This window comes from Lampetra planeri, chromosome 8, assembly GCF_965212315.1.
Source record: "Lampetra planeri chromosome 8, kcLamPlan1.2.h2, whole genome shotgun sequence".
Classification (NCBI taxonomy): Eukaryota; Metazoa; Chordata; class Hyperoartia; order Petromyzontiformes; family Petromyzontidae; genus Lampetra; species Lampetra planeri.
In genome coordinates this window covers 14,981,886-15,000,404 of record NC_136114.1, presented here as the reverse complement: position 1 = coordinate 15,000,404, position 18,519 = coordinate 14,981,886, and the positions used below count along the sequence as shown (strand labels likewise).

Sequence of the window (18,519 nt, the reverse complement as noted above, 5' to 3'; positions counted from 1 at the left end):
CAGAGCGAACCGCGGTTCCGACTTCCACCACGCGTCACCACGCGTCACCACGCATGATTCATCAATCCATCATCATCATCATCATCATCCACCCGTCACGATCAGGACCAGCAGCCATCGTCCACAAACGCCTCCTCATCCACCAACCGCTTCATTATCCACCAATCGTTCATCATCTCCCATCTCATCATTCACCTGCCCCTCGTCATGCGTCCATTCCCTTCTCATCCACCTATCCCATCCTCTCAATCCACCCATCCCATCCTCTCAATCCACCCATCCCATCCTCTCAATCCACCCATCCCATCCTCTCAATCCACTCATCCCATCCTCTCAATCCACCATTCCCTCATCACCCACCCATCCCTCAAAGTCTACCCATCTCCCATCCACCGATGCTTTACTAAAACTCATTATTTTTTTTATTTTACCAGGTAAGGCCCACTTCGTTGATAGTTCAACGAAGTGGCTTATCACGTGTACATCTATAGCAGCCAAGTACTAGAACTGCAAGTTTAGAAATGTGGAAGAAAAAACCGGAGGACCTGGAGAAAAATCCACGCGACCACGGGGAAAACACGCACACTCCAAATATACAGCAGCAGGCGTCAGGGTTGGATCGAACCCAAGACCTCCTGTATACCAGGCGAGGTAATTAACATCACACCACCTTGGCGCCCTTACCATCCACTCATCTACCATTGTGCACTCATCCCTCATCATCCACCAATTCCTTACAATACACGCATCCCTCGCCATCAATTAGCACCTCCGATTAGCACGGTTGGCTGCGTACGGTGCGAAAAAAGTTCAACATACACACGTACATACACGCCATTCACTCTAAAACCATGCATCATCCACTCACCCTCCTGGCCCAACCGCGCCTCCTCTGCCCGACAGCACCTCGCGGGGTGCCTGCCGCGTGTCGCCTCGTGCCGTGGGCCGAGTGAACAGCGGGCGGGGTGAGAAGTGAATCACGAGAGGAAGCGAGGCGCGGAGCAGCTGATGGCAGCCGGGCTGAGTACCAGGCGGTGGGAGGTGACGGGTTAGCACGTGGGTCTGGTTGGGTGAGTTTGGGTGAGCATGTGGGTCTGGCTGGGTGAGTGTGGGCGAGCATGTGGGTCTGGTTGGGTATGAGTTAGCACGTGGGTCTGGTTTGGTGAGTTTGGGTAAGCACGTGGGTCTGGCTGGGTGAGTTTGGGTTAGCACGTGGGTCTGGCTGGATGAGTTTGGGTTAGCATGAGGGTCTGATTGTGTATGAGTTAGCATGTGGGTCTGGTTGGGTATGGGAAGGCCTTGCTCTGGCTCGCTCGACTCCCGGCCGCGTTGCTCTACTACCGCGTCAAAGCGAGCGTCCCGCGTCCCTCTCTCCCGGCACCCTCCTGAGCGGCTCGACGCGGGGAGGGCGAGCAAACCCTGCCAAGACGATGGCCCTTCGCTGTGGCGGGAGCGTGATGCTTGCCCCCCCCACGGCGGCGAAACAACAACAGAAGCTTGAGCTCGAATAAGAATAATACTGCTTTACTTTATACAGGTGAACGCGACAGCCACTGCGACGTGTCAGTGAAACAATGGCAAACATATTCGTGGAGATATGCACGGTGAGTCAGTATAGAGAGTCTATTCCATTACAGCACACGCCACGCAAAAACCAAGATCCCCCGTTGAGCCTCGCAGACCTGCGCGGGCACCGTTAGCGAGCACCTATTAAGGCCGGTACGGAGTGCGGAGCGGGCACGGCTGCGTCTGTCACGTCAATGCATCGCTCGGTACTCATTTAAGCCTGAGTAGACCTAGTGGTTGGCTGGGTTGGGTGGACGGAGGCGGGTGGATGGCAGGGTTGGCATCCTGACGCTAGCGCTTGCTAGCGTCGTGCGTGGCTGGAGTCAGACCCAGGCTTGCTGGGTCCATAGCTCGGTGAGGAAACCACCACGCCACCAGTTTCCAACTGTGGGAAAGGAAACGTAAGGGCTAAAGCTAGAGGGCCGAGCTCTGCAGGGCTACACGGGGGATCTTCGTCTTTGACGCACACACACATATACACGACTTACAAGCGCGTGTGAAACATAGAGGTAAGGCACTACAACGGCACAAACACCAGTCCAATGGTCACACAAGTTAACGTCAAACAGGGCCTTACATCAGATTATACACCTGTGAATTGTATATATATGTTTATGCTGGGCCAAACGCGAATGCATGCACACACGTGCCCAACACACAACAAATGCGCATACTCTTATTAACACAGGACACACACGTACGTACATGTACGTACACGTGCTCTCTCTCACACACACAAGCGCGCGCACGAGCATACGACCCCATTAATTTGTACTCGAAGACGATCCGCTCAGTGCGGGAGCGTTTGGAACATTAATCAAACTGGAAATTGAGCGTGGTCATTTGTGCAAAGCTATCGTGTGCCGTGGGAAGGGAAGCTGTTCCACCTGGCGATGACGCCAGTTCCCCGTGTCAATTTGGATTCGGAACACTCTCCAGACGAAAAGGCAAAAAAAAGCTACAGCCAGATGCAGCCTCGAGAAAAAATCCCATCGCTCGATGCATTTCACTGCGCCCGGGTTTTTTTCTTTCTCTGGCGGTTGTGCTGCGTGCCGCGCATCATTCGGCACGATGTCCGACGTTTCGCTCCGTGCGCTGGGAGCTTCATCATGGAACTCGTTTGCCAAAACGTTGGGACACCACCCGCCAGAGGATGCGCGGCACAACCGCGAAAAACACACCGGCGGAGGGAGCCATGAACAGATATTTTTTCATAAGGACTCCACGGCCTTGAAAGATGATAATTGCTTATAGCAATACACATCCCAAAACACCGACGTCTCTCACAGCAGCTACGCACCCCGGGCATGAGTGTCCTGGGATGTTCCCCCCCCCCCGCTCCCCGCCCCCCGGTCTGAAGCGCCTTTAAATAAGAAACAAAGAACGCAGCGTGACGTTTTACGCGCACTCCAGCGACACCAATGTGGCCTGACCGTCGTGCTATGTTAAAATACGTCACAGAAGCGATCCTCGAAGTACGTTTTAATTCTCCCTCTCTCGCTCGCTCGCCAAACGAAGCTTCAAACACCTTGCGTCGGAGAGTGCGGGACGGCTACAAGGTGAAGATGAGAGCTGGGCTGTTCCCTTCATAAAACACCAAACGAGAGGGGGGGGGGGGTATTGTAGAGGGAGCCGCGTGATGTTACCATCACAAAAAGCACGTAGGTTCAATCCCAGGTCATGCACAGATCAATGGGGGGTGAGGGGGGTAATTCATAAGACGCACGCGCCGCTCACCAAACTCGCTGCACTCTCACGCATAATCACACGCGATATATTTACGTACAAAACACACACAGCGTGTACATGAGCACTCAAGTCAATTCATATCTATCTAGAGGCATTACTGCTGGGGACACCCACGCTACACTTGTCGGGGTCAAACGGGACACGCGCGCGCGTGTGTGTGTGTGTTGGGGACAAGGGATCGGGGGGTCGGGGGGGGGTGCGAGGTGCTCCGACGTGCCTTGCCCAGGCGGATTCAAGGGGTCCCAACACCACGAACGACGCCGAGCAGAAGGAAAGACAAACTACCGATACAACCTTCCCAGTCCCGACAGACACCGCGAATCAAAAAATTAACACATTGCACAACAAAATTGGAACAATAACAACATCATCATACCATACCGGTTTTAAAGATCGAATCATTCGGCATCGTTTATTATTTTTTAAATTTATTTATTAATATATCATTTTCTTTGCTCTTTTTTTCCTCGTAGGACGTCGCACAACTCTTGGAACCTTGCGGCGGGGGGGGGGGGTCGTGGTGGTTGGCAGAGGGACGTGGGGTGGGGGGGGGGAGTGATGTTGAGCGACTCTGCGGCCGTGCAATTTCTCGCGCTCATTTCCTGTCCCGTCTCTTTGGTCTCTCGTCGAATCCGATTCCGATGCAAGCGTCGTCTTGGCGGTTGAGGGCAGCCTCCCCCGTGCCTTCCTCCTCCCCCTGCTACGGTCCGTCCCGTGGCGTGCACGCGGTCTCTCTCTCTCTCTCTCGCGTGCTCCGCAGTCTCTGCCTCGTCTCCTCGCTCCGCACACGGACTCTCCCCTCCTCCTCTCGTGCCCATCGCACAGATTCATTTTCTCACTTCTGCACTTTCCCCTTATGGGATCATGTGCAACATCACTGCACCTTTTGTTTATTTAATTTGAATATTTTAACCATGGTTAAACGTAATTAAAACCACACACTAAAACGAAGCAGCAAAAATATTACGATATTATTAAAACTGATTAACTAAATAGTAACAGGTTTTTGCTAAACAATGAAAATGTCTCTTTTTTTTTTTTCTTCTAAGATCAGGTCCTACTTTCACAGTTTGGGAAATGAGAATCGGGGCGTGGGGGCAAAAAAATCGGCCAGGCCACGTGCAGTTTCTTCTTCTGTCGACAGTTCACGCGGCACCTCGGAGCCAGGCGAGGCCTCGCGGCCGGACCCGGCGCGGTCCTCGCCCGGACGCTGCGGCCCGCCAGAGCGGCCCCTCCTACGACGTCACAGTCCAGGCCTCTCCCCGTTGAATCCGACAACGCGTGTTTATAATGCCTCCCGCGGCTCACTCACAATACTTAAGACACTCGACTCGTGTGTAGACGGACGACGGGGCCAGACACGCACGCACGCACACATGGAGAGTAGGACACTCGCTAAACTCAATGATGAAAGAGCTCAACGTATCATCTTCGTCACGGACGTATTTCAAGCATTTTCAATTAAATCCTCATCCCCCAGTAGCAGCACAAACTTAACATTAATAATTAACATTTAAAAACAAAACACGCCTAAAAGCCATACATATAGAGGTACACTCGATGCATAAAACGACTACAATCTGATGCGATTGTTAAGGACTCCAGTGTAAGATCCAAGCTTTGGGGCGAGCTTCACGATCCACAGACGCCTCTCCATGGATCCTCACGTGTTCAGCGCCGGCTTCTCGGCGCTACGCCATCAGAACCCCTCCGGGCCGACGCCAAGCCCACGCTCTCCTCTCTCGCCGGCGTCGCCGGCCGGCGTGACGATGAGCGGTCACCGCCGCCACCGCCGTCACCGCCGCCGGCGCCGCCACCATCGGCGGCGCCGCGGCGATGAACCGCTGTGGCGCGGCGCGGGGAGCCCGCGGTCGGGGGTTTTGTGTAAAAAAAACGACTCCGTGTCACTCTCCTTCTTTTCGTTTCCTTCAGAGGAAAGAGAACTGGCCCATCTTGGGCGGGCTGAGCGGGTACCCGGCGTAGACTGGCGACGCGCTCACGTAGGCCTGCTGCGGGAAGGGCGCCGTCGGCTGGTAGGCCTGGTGCAGCCCCGCGGGCGACGCGGGCAGAACAGCCGGGTGGTGGTGGTGCGGGTGGTGAGGGTGCGCGTGGTGAGGGTGGTGGTGCGGGTGGTGCCGGGCGACGCTCACGGGAACCTGCGGATCGCACGGCGGGAGCAGAGGAGAGAAGAGGGGTGCGGGTTAGAGAGCGGAGTAGTGCGGACATCGACATTCTCCACCATCGCAGACGCGTACGGCCCGCTCGTCAAATCCACTGCTGGATGAGGGCTTCCCCAGGCTGTGCAGGTCGTGGGGGTTGTTCCACCGTATTTCACCGGTTGATGATGTGGGGGAGGGCTAGCCTTGATAAAGATGTCACTCGTCACTGATGTTAGCCTTGGCCGGGAATCAAACTCATTTTGGTGGGTTCAAAGCACAGAGTGCTTGACGACTACGCCACTGCACCACGCTACCAGTGTCATTTTAATTCCCTCTCTGAAATGTAGATTTTTACACAGCATTCCCTGCTGTAAAAACAAGCAGCCCTCTTCACACTGATTAACATAAATAAGAAAGGGCTTTGCCCTTTTTGGCAATAATACATCGAAAACCGCTTAACCCGAGCTAATAAGGCTCAGACGTTTGCATCGTCCTTGTGCCGTTTCGCCTTGTGCTGTTTCGCCTTGTGCTGTTTCGCCTTTTGCCATTACTTGCTCCACAGCACCGTTGAGACAAAGCCATGAAAGAGGCGGTGTCTGGCGTAATCAGTTTCAAGGATAATGCTTACATTACCAAAGCATACATTTTGTATGTTTTACCATTAGCCACACATACCAAGTATGTGTGGCTAATGTGGACTTGATGCCCTATAATAGGTGTTTATTTGATGTTTGAACATCTCAACACGTCCTGTATTATTGCCAGAAAGGGTAAAAGCCTTTACTCGTGTTTGGTGTCACCATCTTGTCTCTAGATGGGGCTACGCACCCCCCAACCCGCACAGCGCCTTAAGAGTTGCGGCCGTATTCCGGCGATGCGTACATCAAAGTTACGACCGTTCCCCCACGCACGGCGGTACGCACTGTGACGGCGAACAGTGCTGCCGCTCATAATAATAAACATGCAGGTGCTGACGCTGATGCGGTAAAATACAATGAAGTTGATGTGCATAACAAAGTAACGGAACACTAACTCGAGCTTGTAAATTAAACAACGATTCACGGGACGGTGACTGCGCGCGCGACCTCCAGATAGAATGATTGTGCGCACGTGATGCAGATTTAAGGCGAGACATTAGAATTGTGTAGACATTGACCTGAACAATGCTGATCACAATAATATTAATAATGTGTTTACCCACACCAGCTTCACTGGGTGGGAGGACTCGTGCTCAGGTGGGTTCTGCTTGGGCGAGTTTGAACATTTCACACATGGGATGTTTCCTGCGCGGGACAGAAGCTAATAAAAAAAAATCCCGAGCCTACCGAGGGACAACACTCAAAGGTGCGCATGGACAGGTTCACAACATAGTCTTGGTTCTTTCGGTAAAGTCACGTAGAAGGGAAAGAATAAAATAATAAAAATATAAAACAATATTATTTTATTGTTTCCCTTCTACGTGACTTTACCGAAAGAACCAAGAATATGAATCCCTGCAGTCACGAAAGGTTTAAATCAGGCTGCACTACCGCTCAGCGGGATTGGAAGTCTCACCAATCGCACGTTAATAAATACAGCCTCAGAGGAGCGGTGTTGCATGGCAGGACCATGACAGATGGCGATAACTTTGGGAGACCTTCACCGTGCAGTGATGATGATGACAATGCCGATGATGAAGTGGAGGGAGGTGGGGAGGGTTCTTCATTACGCTACTCTTCACAATAGGGAAGCCCCGAGGCCAGACATCAAAGCAGCGGGACCATTCGTTGCAACAAACTTCACGGGGGAGCAGAGTTCGCAACAACGTAGCCCGAAACAAAATCATTGTGCACTCCGAGCCACACGACGCCTTTCAACGACGCGAAGCGAGCGACGTCAACCCCGACGCACCTGGTGGAGTAGCCCCGTGGCCGGGTGCGCCGCGTAGGCGGTGGCGTGGTGTGGGTGCCCGTGGTGGTGGTGGTGGTGCGCGTGCGGGTGGGCGTGCGGGTGCGTCCCTCCCAGGTGCGCCGCCGCCATCACCCCGCCGGGCGACCCCAGCGCCGCCGCCGCGGCAGCGGCCGCCGCCGTGTAGGTGTAGAGGTGGTGGGGCTGGCTCACGGCCGCCGCCAGGTGGGCCGGCAGGCCGCCGGCGCCCCCGGGGCCCTGCGGCGTGCTCGGGCCGTGGCTCCCAAAGTGGTAGGGGGCGGCGGCGGAGGTGGGCGGAGGAGCGGGGCCGGCGGCGATGGGTGGAGGGATGGGCGGTTGCGCCATGGTGGGCGCGACGAAGGCTTGTTGCCGGCGGTGTGCGTGGGCGCCGACGCCCGGCCGCTGATCCTGCATCAGCGTGGCCTGCGTCGTCGTTTTGTTATCGACGAGGAGAAGAAGAAAAAAAAATGAGAATTCCTTCTTCAAGATTGTCAACGCGATCGCTCATTTGGGTCACGAGCAGCCAGCGGCGCTCATCTCTGTCCCACGGCGCTTTGGAGGCAAGGGTTGGTGGACCCCGTCAACGTTTGCGAGACTCTCAAACTGTCTGGGCTACAATGTGGACGGCAGCGCATTAAATAGCCTCGCGACTCAGTGAGGCATTCCTGGATAATTTAGTGAAATTATACAGAGAACCTCACACGTCTTATTGCCACTCGGTATAATGGAAGTGTTGCATTCACATCTCCCGTATGTATCAATGTGTAAGTACAAGCAAATTTCCACTGTGTACCTACTGTAACTATGTGTCTATGTACACTAACATGAAACTACAAGGTATATGATACATCTAACGTTAAACATGTTGCGGTCTTCTTGGTCGACCGCCCCGAGCCAGTTTGCGGAAATTCCACATTCCTATGACAGGGACCAGTCCATTCATAGGATAGCAACTTGAGTCCTAAAGCGAGGGGGTAAAAGTGAGCCGACATTGTGCGCATGGCCGGCTCTCTCACCTGGCTCAGATTGAGCGGCTGCTGCTGCTGGAAGGGGTTTCCCCGCGTCTGCACCCGGCCCGAGGAGATGCCAATCCCTTTCACCTTGCCGTGGTGGACCGTGACACCTGGGCGAGCGAGGAGGCACACAGAAACAAATACCAGTGACCTTGGAGGAACCTCAAGAGAGTCGCAGAAATTCACCACTGCAGGCACCGCCCTTCCCTTGTTGCGAAGGTGCGAATAATCGCCCCGATTCACTGTCAAGACGCGATTAAAGAATCAGTTGTCTGCTTTGTCTCGTTGGTACAGTCGCTACTTGCACGGGGCTACATAATGGGCGAGTGATATCCGAACCAACCCTGCTCTCCACGCCCGCCTCCCCTATTTCCAATCCTTAATGAACCAGTGTGGCCCATCAACTCCCTTGGCTGGGGACAGCTTCATCCAGCAGCGGATTGAAAAAAGGCTGATGGTGATACTGACCGATGTTAATCCTGTTACGCCTCGTTGGTTCTACACAGTATAAACGCCATCATCATCAACATCTGCCATGATCAATTCACTGTTGGATGAAATCCTTCCAAAGCTGTTACCATCTCTTAAGATCCTACTATCCGTCTGGCTCCTTGCACACACGAGCCGATTTCATTGCTCCATCTCCACAGTGGGTGCCCTCACAGGCATGTTCCCTACATTGGCTATCACTCCCTTGTAAGTCTCAAGCACCGGCCTTCATCCCTTTCAGCAAGAACTCCAGACCAAGCCCACTTATAATTTCATTACCAAGTCATATGAATTGCACAAATCGAAAAGAATCGATTACTATAACCACAATTCACTGCACACATTATATGGATAACAGATCCTAATGGATAAATAGTGACATCTATTTAGAAAGCAAACTAATTATTTTGTAATACTGCTGCGTTAGCACAGGTGCACAAGCACAAATAACAAAAAGTCAACACACTCGTCAATAACACAGCCATAAAATATGAATATATAAAGATGGAATAGGCTTTTGAGAACCAGGTGAGAGCTAACTTGGGACAGAAATAAAAAAAAAAATTGGCCAGGGAGACCTTGGGTTGAAACACAAGGAGGCAAATTCCACAATAGTTTAAATTAGTTTCGCGAGTTAATGTTCACCCGGCACTCGGCACAAACAGCCACGAGGACTGCAATCTACCAACAGGACAATCAACGAGCCCCTGGCAGGGTGCTTGCCGGGGTAAGGAAGCATCTGGGCCGGAGCACAGAGCTCCCCCCACCCCCTCCGCCACCCCCCTCCGCCCCCCATTGATTTCACCGCTCCGGGCAACATCACAGGGACATGAGCACAGTGGGCGAGGAATAAAATTACATTTGTTTTAAAGTTGCTAAATGAAGCGACAAATGCCCAGAATTAGACGTGACTTCTGCGAGCGTCATCAAAACAACATTCGGCTTTAGACGAGTTACAGGTCCAGTGCCGGACTTTCCCTACGCAAGGGATGAATCGGTTTCGCTAGGCTACACACATCCCGCATCGTCACCTGTGAGTCAATGTGCGGGTCACAGCCCCCCTCGCTTGATCAACTGGACATCTGTGACAAAGAGCTTCATAGCTCATCGGATTCCTCCAGTCTAAATAAAGATCCTGATTCTGATTAACTGTCGTGGTACAGACTTCACGAGGCATTGTGACCAGCCGACAATAGGGAGCAGGCTAGCTGGACCAGCCATGTATAGAACCGACGACCTTTGACCCAAGAAAAAATAATATGACTGGTGAGGTATGACTGCAACATATAATTTGTGTATGTTGGATAAATTAATCATATTTGCAATAATGCTAAAAGCCCTGGCAGAGGCGAGTTGCGTGATGGTGTTTCCTCTCTAGACGCGATAAATAAAAAGGCTGCGCAGATTCCTCTAGGTTCTCGGAATCGCAGAAAACGTTTCTCAGCCTTGATGCTGACCTGTGATTGTAGCACTTATCTTGCAGAGACCCACCCAAGGTAAACAACACAAGCTGGAATTATAAAGCGAGCGCCTACCAAGATGCTTTCCTAAGGGGAACCGAGAGGTCTTGGGGAAAAAGGAATGTTTTAAAATGTTATTTAAGGGATGCAGCAGTTATTGCTAGGGTTGTACAGGGCAGATGATGGTGCTAGTTTTATGCTCGTTTGGCCATGCATTACGCACGTAACAATGCATCTCTTTGTTGATTGAAATAAATTCTACCGCTCATGACACATGCATTGAACCGTGCGCCTGTGATAACGAACGATTTACGACTTATGCAAATCACATGCACAATGCAACACAGTTGGCAAAACTCTGCAGACGAGCCAGAACTGACGGGAAACAATTCAAACGAGACAGCAAAAATAAATACAAACTTATTTTGGAATCCAGTTGTGACCCTGTACAAATGAGATGGGACCGATACGGGAAGTCAACCGAGACGGCCAAAGCGAGATGAGAAAACCAATGGCCTCTTGAGTCGTGACAATCCGCCGATTCATCACCGAGAACACGACCGCCGATCGTTTGCGACGCCCCCACAACGCACTCTCGTCAACGTCGAAACGCAGAACCGCGTCGGGAAAACAGCGGAGAAGGGGAGGGGTTTGGGGAGGGGAGGGAACGCACCGTTCGCGGCGAGCAGAGAGCCGCCGTCGGCCTCCGATGCCTGCGTCTTGAGCGGCGGCACGATGATGGTACGCGAGTTTGCGCGGTGCAGCGACGACGACGATGACGACGACGGGAGGAGTGACGACGACGAAGAGGACGAGGAGGACGACGACGACGCCAGGGCGGCCGCCGCCGCCGAGGGAGGGGCGGCGCCGGTGCCGCCGGGCAGCGCGAGGTGCTGCCCGCCGGCGACGGCGCCCGACAGCGCCGCGACGGTGGGGCGCCCGCCCAGCGGCAGGGGGCTGGTGGTGCGGGACGAGTCCGAGTCGGGCGAGTCGTGCACCGTCACGCAGCTCACCACGTTCTCGCGCTGCTTGGACAGCAGGCTGCACGGGGAACGCGACGCACGCACGTCAATCGGGAACGCGACGCAGCAACAGCGGCAGCAGCCACCATTTGCCACTTCGTAGCGGCGACGTCACCACGGCGCTCGTGCCGGGCTAGGTGCCCTTTGAGGTCGTCGCGTGAAGTGTGGAAGGCTCAGTGGCAGGAGGTTATGGAAGCCTCAAGGGGCGCGAAGACTCCCACGCAGCACAGTTCTGCGTGAGAGAGCATGGCCGCGGTGTAGCTGGGCGGCCGAGAGCGCCGAGTTGAGACTGCCCAGATAGCGGGTTTGAAATCTAGGTTCCAACGATCCGTGATTCGGCTCGGTTTCTCAAGCACAGCGAGTCGATTGGTCTCAGTCCAATTGCCAATGACTGCAAAATTGTCAAATGTCCAGTGCTGATATTTAAAAAAAATTATCCATCATACGATCTCACTGTAACGATCTCACTGTGGAGGTCAAGAGCGGGAGTGTGAGGAGGAGGAGGTGGGTGACGATGTGGGTGAGAGAGAGGGTGTGTCAGGAGGTGCGTACCTCGTGGAAGGGTTGGCCCCGTTCCCCGCTCCAGCGCCGCTGCCCCTCTTCACGGTCTTCTCGTCCTCCTCGTCGTCCGTGTCGCTGCTGATGGTGATGACGCTGATGGCCGGGCTCGGCGTATCGCGGATAACAATCGGCTGCCTCGGCTGTCTCGGGTAGCTGGCACCGCCGCCGCCCAGCCCGGCGTCGCCCAGCCCGGCGCCGCCGCCGCCACCGCCGCCGGTCGCCCACACGCCGCCTCCTCCTCCGCCCGCCGGGGAAGCCATCGCGGCACCGACCCCGCCGGCGCCCAGCGTCCCCGCGCTCACGCCGTGCCCGAACAACGGGCCGTCGCCAATCATCGCCGCCGCGGCCGCCGCGGCCGCCGCATTGGAGGCCGCGGCGCTCACAGCGGCGTTGTGCGCGGCCGCGGCGGCGCTGGCGGTGGTAGCGGTGGTGTAGTAGCGCGAGCCGGAGCTCTCCTTAGCTCGCTTGGATCGCAGCGGAGACTGCAGGCTCATGGGCTGCGACAGACTCATCTCGTAGTGTGACCTGCGGGAGATGCAAAGCGATGCACGATGACGCGCCGTTTCCCTTCGTCCCACTTCGTCCCACCGCCCGCGCGGCACGCGCCCGCGCGATAAGCCCGGCAATCCGAGTTCGATTCCCGGCAACGGCTCATGTCAGTGAAGACTGCATCTGATACAATTACCGTGGTCGACACGAGCACGAGCCGCACTGACCGGCGTTGGAAGTACATTTAAACACACCGCACGACCGACATGGCGGTGTACCGACAACGGGATGTAGATTTTATTGCGTCGCATTCTGAAACACCTCCGTGTAGAAGATCACGTTCCAGGACCAAGTATTTTTGGAAAGGGGGCTTCCAAAACTCGAGTGTTCATTGTCGCAGCTTACGTGACGTTTCCCAACTTGCAAAACAAAATACCAATTGTGGGTCGCACGGATGTAGTAAGTTGCATAATTGCCTTAACGTAATTCACAAGCGCGAATAAGCGAGTCTCAACATTCACCCAGCAGCGGATCGACAAGAGAGGCAGCAAAAATATAAAAATAAGATAAATGAATTACCTAAGAGGTGCTGGCCAAACGTCACCCCGCGCCCACCTGGCAGACGATGCGTGCATCTGCTGACGGTTCTTCTTGGCGCTGGCGGACGAAGACACCACGGCCGACGCGGCCGACGAGGAGATGGGCTGCTGGCGCATGACGTGCGCGACCCCCACGCTCAGAGGCTGCCCGCCGGGGAGCGCCATGTGTCCCGAGAGCAGGGGCTGCTGCACCAGCGCGTTGTAGTGCGGTCCGTGCGCGTGGGCGCTCCTACGGTGGCGGCGGAAGTGGAAGGGGTGGTAACTGTGAGAAGGCGGTGGACTACGCTGTTCAGAGCGATATTTAACACGTAGGCTTTCGTGACCAATATCATCCATAATAGAGGTTTTTCTTCTTTTGCGATCAAACGCGATCTCACCAAAAAACAAGAAAACCTCTATTACAGAGCGATGTTGTTTAATTCGTTATTTGGTGATGCTCCAGCTGCTGCTGCGTTGACAGTGGTGCACGAGCACAAACAACAACTGAAAAACTCAACACGTTCATCAATAACATCGCGGCCTTAAAAGGAAAAAATATATATATTACAGGTGCCGTTTTGGGCAATGGCCCTTCTTTGTAGCACGTGAGTTCAAACGTTCACACTTTATTACGTTGTGCCAACATAACCAGCATGTGCCAGCATTTGTGATCGCACTCATTCGCCGGAGAAGTTTAAACTTGATTTTCTTTGAGAATTTTCCAGGCGCCTGGAAGTGGTCACGGCAGGAACTTCACCGACCCACAGCGGGATTTCATCCAGAGTCAAGATTCCTGCTATTTACCTTCGTGGTTTTAAATGTTTACAAAACAAACAAGATCCTGGCTCCGTGTCACATCGAAAGGGGGCACCTGCTGCACGGCATGCACACAACCACACTCTTTCACAGCCGATTAAATGTTTGTTTTAAAAGTTATCGCCGAGGTTCTGTTGATATTGATCGCTGACTCACAATGCCTTTATTGTTACCAACGTTACGTAACGTGCACCTTTTCACTGCTGCTGTAATGTTACCCTGTTCGTGACGCGCTTGCGAGGCTTATTATAATTTGACGGTGGTGATGGAAATTTATAGTGGTTCTTGGTGGTTGCAATGACAATGGTAAGGATGGCTACTCGTAGTGTTGGTAGCGACAATGGTGATGACGAAAACTGGTAGTTTTATGGGTACTGATGATGATTGGTAAGTATTAATGGTAATTATGATTATGATTACTGCATCAATAGTTACAAACACAATCATTGGTCGTAATGTTGATAGTAACAATAACAATCATTGTTAGAGGTATTGGTAGTAGCAATGATTATCACGACAATCACCTATTTTAATAATGCCCTCGACAGCGTCCCCAATGGAGATGGAGCATTTAAACCAGTTCATGTGCAGGTGCTGGATGGATTGCTGCATCGCAGGATTGTGGATTGATGATGGTTCATGATGATGACGACGTCTACAGCGGCACAACGCAACATCCCCTGGGCCTAACTCTGTCGTTCGATTTCAGACGCCCCACCCCCCCTCGTGCGATCACTCACCTCCAGTCGGGGATGCCCTGTGTGCCGCCCATGCCGTCCGGCAGCCCCGGGTGCTGCATGGGCGCGTGGGTGGGCACCGTCGGGATCTGCTGCCAGGTCGGGAGCAGGATCTGTTGGGTGGCGGGGGCCCAGCCCTGAGCGTGGCACGGCGAGCACACACGCAGACATGGGGCGGGGGGCGGGGGGCGAAGACAGCGGTTGCTTCTTTCGTAACGGTGGCTGCGAAAGGAGCTTTGGGAACAACGCGGCCAGAACACGGGAATCGTTGAAGCCGGGATTTATGAGCGTGGCGCGCGGTGTTTCAGTGGCGGTCGTTCGATCGGTGCGCGAGCGGACGAGGGCTGCACGTCCCCTTCCCCCGCCAACCTCCAACCCCCCTCACCTGTGTGAGCACCCCGGGCTGCAGCTGGAGCTGCTGAGCGGTGGCGGGCGCTTGCGTGACGAGCGGCACGGCGTTCTCCACGCGCACGGAGTAGCCCGCGTGCTTGGGCGGCGAGGCCTGTAGGCCTGCAGGCCAAGCGAGGGGGTCACGGAAACGTAAAATCAGCGACCGGCAGTGGCGGTGGAGGTCAAATTTACGGAGGGACGGCTTTCGGGAGTAGCCCGCTGAAATCTCTGACACGCAATCGGCGAATGCTGCAAGCGGGTAAACAATGAAAAACGAACACAAGCGAGTGGCGGTGCGCAGGTGCGATCGTGTGCACTTGCGTGCGTGCGTGCTTGCGTACGTGCATGAGTTTGCCAGTCACCCTGGAAGGTGGGCGGACAGACGATGAGCGCCTGCTGGTAGGGGTCGTGTCGTGCGAACGGCCCGGCCGCCGTGGCACCCGGCGCTGGCAGCGCCATCCCGCGCTGCGCCAACGCCGCCACCTGCCCTCCCGCAGCTGAGGCCTGCGAGCCGAGACGGTGGAGGGCGGGGGGGTGGGGGGGACAGCGGAGATGGGGGATGGTGGGGAAGCAGGTGTTTTGTGAGTGAGCCATTTTTCCTACTGCATGATTTATTAGTGAAGCTCGGGTGGCAGAGCTGCTTATTGCCTTAAACAAGTAATTATCTGTTCGTGTGAAATATGTCGCCGCTCCCGATAACTTCATTTTGACAAACAAAGGGATGTGTGTGTTGGGTGCGCGTTGTGTTTGTGCGTGTGTGCGCGTTGGGTGTACGTGTGTGATGTGGGGAAGAGGAGCGTAGTCGTTGCTGCACGCACTGTGCTACGAACTCTGTGAGTCGGGGTTTATTTCTGGCAGCTGACCGCGTCAGTGGCAAGTGGTAGATGAACCTATACTTGGCATCCTTTAAGTTGACCGAGCCTTAAATGAGGGCTACGGTAAGAAAACTCGGACGCGGCGGGGTCCCATGCCGAGCGTAACAAATGTTTGCTCACAGCAATTGGCCCAACAGTCTGTTAGCTTCCAGGTGGCACTTTGCCTGAACGGCATCTCTGCAGGAGAGTGCGCAGTGGCATTCTGCGGTGCGCTTTGCCGCGCGGCGACGCGTTTTGTCCGACACGACGTTCGACAACGTCCGCTCCAAAGCTCCCATCACGTGCGGTGCAAAACATCGGGCGAAAGCGCCAGACGACGCGCGACACACAACCCCGAGAAGGCGTCTTTACGAGCCGGGCACCGTGACCGGCCGAACCCGACGGAGGAGACGTCTGTAGGCAAGCGCGACGCTCGGTGGCGAGATGTTAACTACTATCCCTGGTATACAGGAGGTTGTGGGTTCAATCCCGCTGCCTGTATATTTGGAGTTTGCATGTCTCTCTCTCTGCCCGTGGTGGCATGGATTTTTCTCCGGGTCCTCCGGTTTTCCCCTCCACGTTTAGAATCAACGTGCATTTAGAGTATTTCGCTGCTATACATTTCCACATAAGCCACTTCGTTGAGCTATCAGTTGTGGCCAAGTCACTTCTGAAAAAGAGCTACGTAGCTCAGTGGGGCCTTACCTGGTAAAATAAAAAATTGTTCATAGTTTCGTTTTTAGACACAGGAATTCCCGTCGTTGTCGAGGGTTACGGCGGGGGGGGGGGGGGTGACAGCTCAACGCTCGGCACTAATGAGGCGCCGGCGCGGACCGACCTGCGCGTGCGAGCTGAGGTGGCTGTTGAAGGTCATGGTGAGGTTGTTGGAAGTGCTCGGCGCCACGTGCGCCATGAAGGGCGTCTTGCTCTGGTTCAGCCGCTCGTACATCCCCACTCGCCTGCGGCACACCTCCATGTTCTGGAAGCACGCCTTGACGCTGCACGATGCGCGGGGGTTGGAGGGGGGCGCAGAAGGAACGGTTGAAGGTGAGGCCCCACGGGCGCACGCTCTCGCCACTGCAGGCCTCCCCGCTGCTGCAAACTCCCCCGAGAGGGAGATTCCCCCCCCACCCTCCCCCCCACCAAGAGGGTACGTGGCCTATTTGTCCAAGACGTCTTGGAAGTGTCACGAGTTCCCACGGTTTACCCCGACACATGCGACCCGCCGTGTAGCCGTTTATAGTGCTGGGTGGACAGAGGTGGGGGTGGGATTTAGGACACGTGCCAATTGTTTTGACACTGGGAGATCAAACTGGAGACCTCTGAAATGCAACTCTACCTTTCTGCTTTTTGTGCATAGTTTGTTGGCCTTCCCCCGCACCTCTGTGAAGAGGGGAAATTGCCTGAAACGTTGCCTATTATAAGTTTTTTTTTAACAGAATAAATCGTGGCAAATATGTAAAGTTTTGTTAAACCAAGGAAACACCCCATAAATTGGGGGGGGGCAGCTGGCTCTATGAGTGCTGGCCTTACTTTACCACTGGTCCCAAACCTCTACGTCAGGGGCGAGTAACGGTCTCCTTCCTGAGAGCCAAGTGGAACTTTCCAATACCATTGGCGGGCACCCGCGCATGAGCACACACAGGGCCTCTTGCAGCGACAGAAGTGACTCAAATTAGAAAGGCAGTGTTGTTGCCAGGTCGCACAAAATATTCCCCTCGAGTACTCGACCAGTGCTGCCCGCGGCGACGCACAAACATCACTTGCGGCCTTTTTCTAAGCGGTAGGCTTCACACGGCCACAGGCCTTGTGAAACCAAGTCGTGGGCTGTGTCTGGCTCACGGTTTGGGGTCTTCCCACGGCTGCTTGAGCAGCAGGGCGTGTGAGAGACTGCCTCCTCCCCGCATGGTGGACAAAGGTCATATTGACGGCCTAGGCAGCAGTTCTATAAAAATCTGCTTCTGCGGGCTGCTCTCCAACAATCGGGAGGTTGCGAGCGTTTCAAATGGACGCTTCATCTCACGACACGACGGCAATAACAAGCTATGAATCAGGAAGTAAAAAAAACACAAGTAAACTAAAAGTTATCGGCGGCGTCGCCGCTGTGCTCACTGGTTGCTGTGCGGGTAGTCGAGTAGGTGCTGCATTGTGACGAACGGGTGGCCCAGAGTGTCGAGCGGCGTGGTGCGCTTCTCGGCGTCGATGGTGAGCATGCGCTTGAGCAGGTCGATGAACTCCCGCCGGTCGGCCTTCTCCGCCAGCATGTCGCTGCTCTCCAGCTCGGAAGCCACGTTCACCTGCAGCAATGAGGACAAATGTGACGCCCGGCGCACAGCGCAAACTCGCACGTGAACGCAGCTGGCCAAACAGCCTCGATAACGGGGCTCTCCAGAGCTCCCTCGAGGGTAGGCCCTTCCGCCAGCAGGGGCGTGAGCAAGAACTTGCAAGGCTGCATCTTTGGTTACTGCGTGAGAATGATGCTCCACAAACCATTGCAAAAAGCAGTTGGATCGTATTCTTGGTTAGCCTCCACATTTTTCATAATTTTGTTCCAAATGATTTTATTGAGCAATTTATAAATGTGCGACAAGAGGCACAGAGGCGTGCATCCAGCAGTGGATTGATCACGAGTCATCATAGTGACAATGACGAGGATGGTGAGTGATTGGTTGCTGTCATATGTATTCTATGCATTGAATATTGCACGTCAGTCCGTCGAGCCACTGTA

The 18,519-nt window shown here is 54.4% G+C and overlaps 1 protein-coding gene across 4 annotated transcripts in view; it reads right to left on the bottom strand.

The window, feature by feature from the left end:
- Positions 1 to 5,231: 5,231 nt before the first annotated feature.
- Positions 5,232 to 18,519, bottom strand: part of HIPK2 (homeodomain interacting protein kinase 2) — a 61,484-nt gene continuing 48,196 nt past the window's right edge. For 2 of the 4 annotated variants that reach the window (XM_078597157.1, XM_078597158.1), the window contains 11 exons: positions 17,904 to 18,088; positions 16,630 to 16,789; positions 15,279 to 15,441; positions 14,933 to 15,057; positions 14,551 to 14,684; positions 12,996 to 13,244; positions 11,919 to 12,452; positions 11,018 to 11,385; positions 8,399 to 8,505; positions 7,365 to 7,805; positions 5,232 to 5,471 (listed from right to left, as the gene is read on the bottom strand). In XM_078597157.1, coding sequence (XP_078453283.1) covers positions 5,244 to 5,471; positions 7,365 to 7,805; positions 8,399 to 8,505; positions 11,018 to 11,385; positions 11,919 to 12,452; positions 12,996 to 13,244; positions 14,551 to 14,684; positions 14,933 to 15,057; positions 15,279 to 15,441; positions 16,630 to 16,789; positions 17,904 to 18,088 — 2,694 coding nt within the window. In that variant the 3' untranslated portion in view covers positions 5,232 to 5,243. The remainder of the gene's footprint in view (positions 5,472 to 7,364; positions 7,806 to 8,398; positions 8,506 to 11,017; positions 11,386 to 11,918; positions 12,453 to 12,995; positions 13,245 to 14,550; positions 14,685 to 14,932; positions 15,058 to 15,278; positions 15,442 to 16,629; positions 16,790 to 17,903; positions 18,089 to 18,519) is intronic. The other 2 variants (XM_078597160.1, XM_078597159.1) reach the window with 2 other exon arrangements.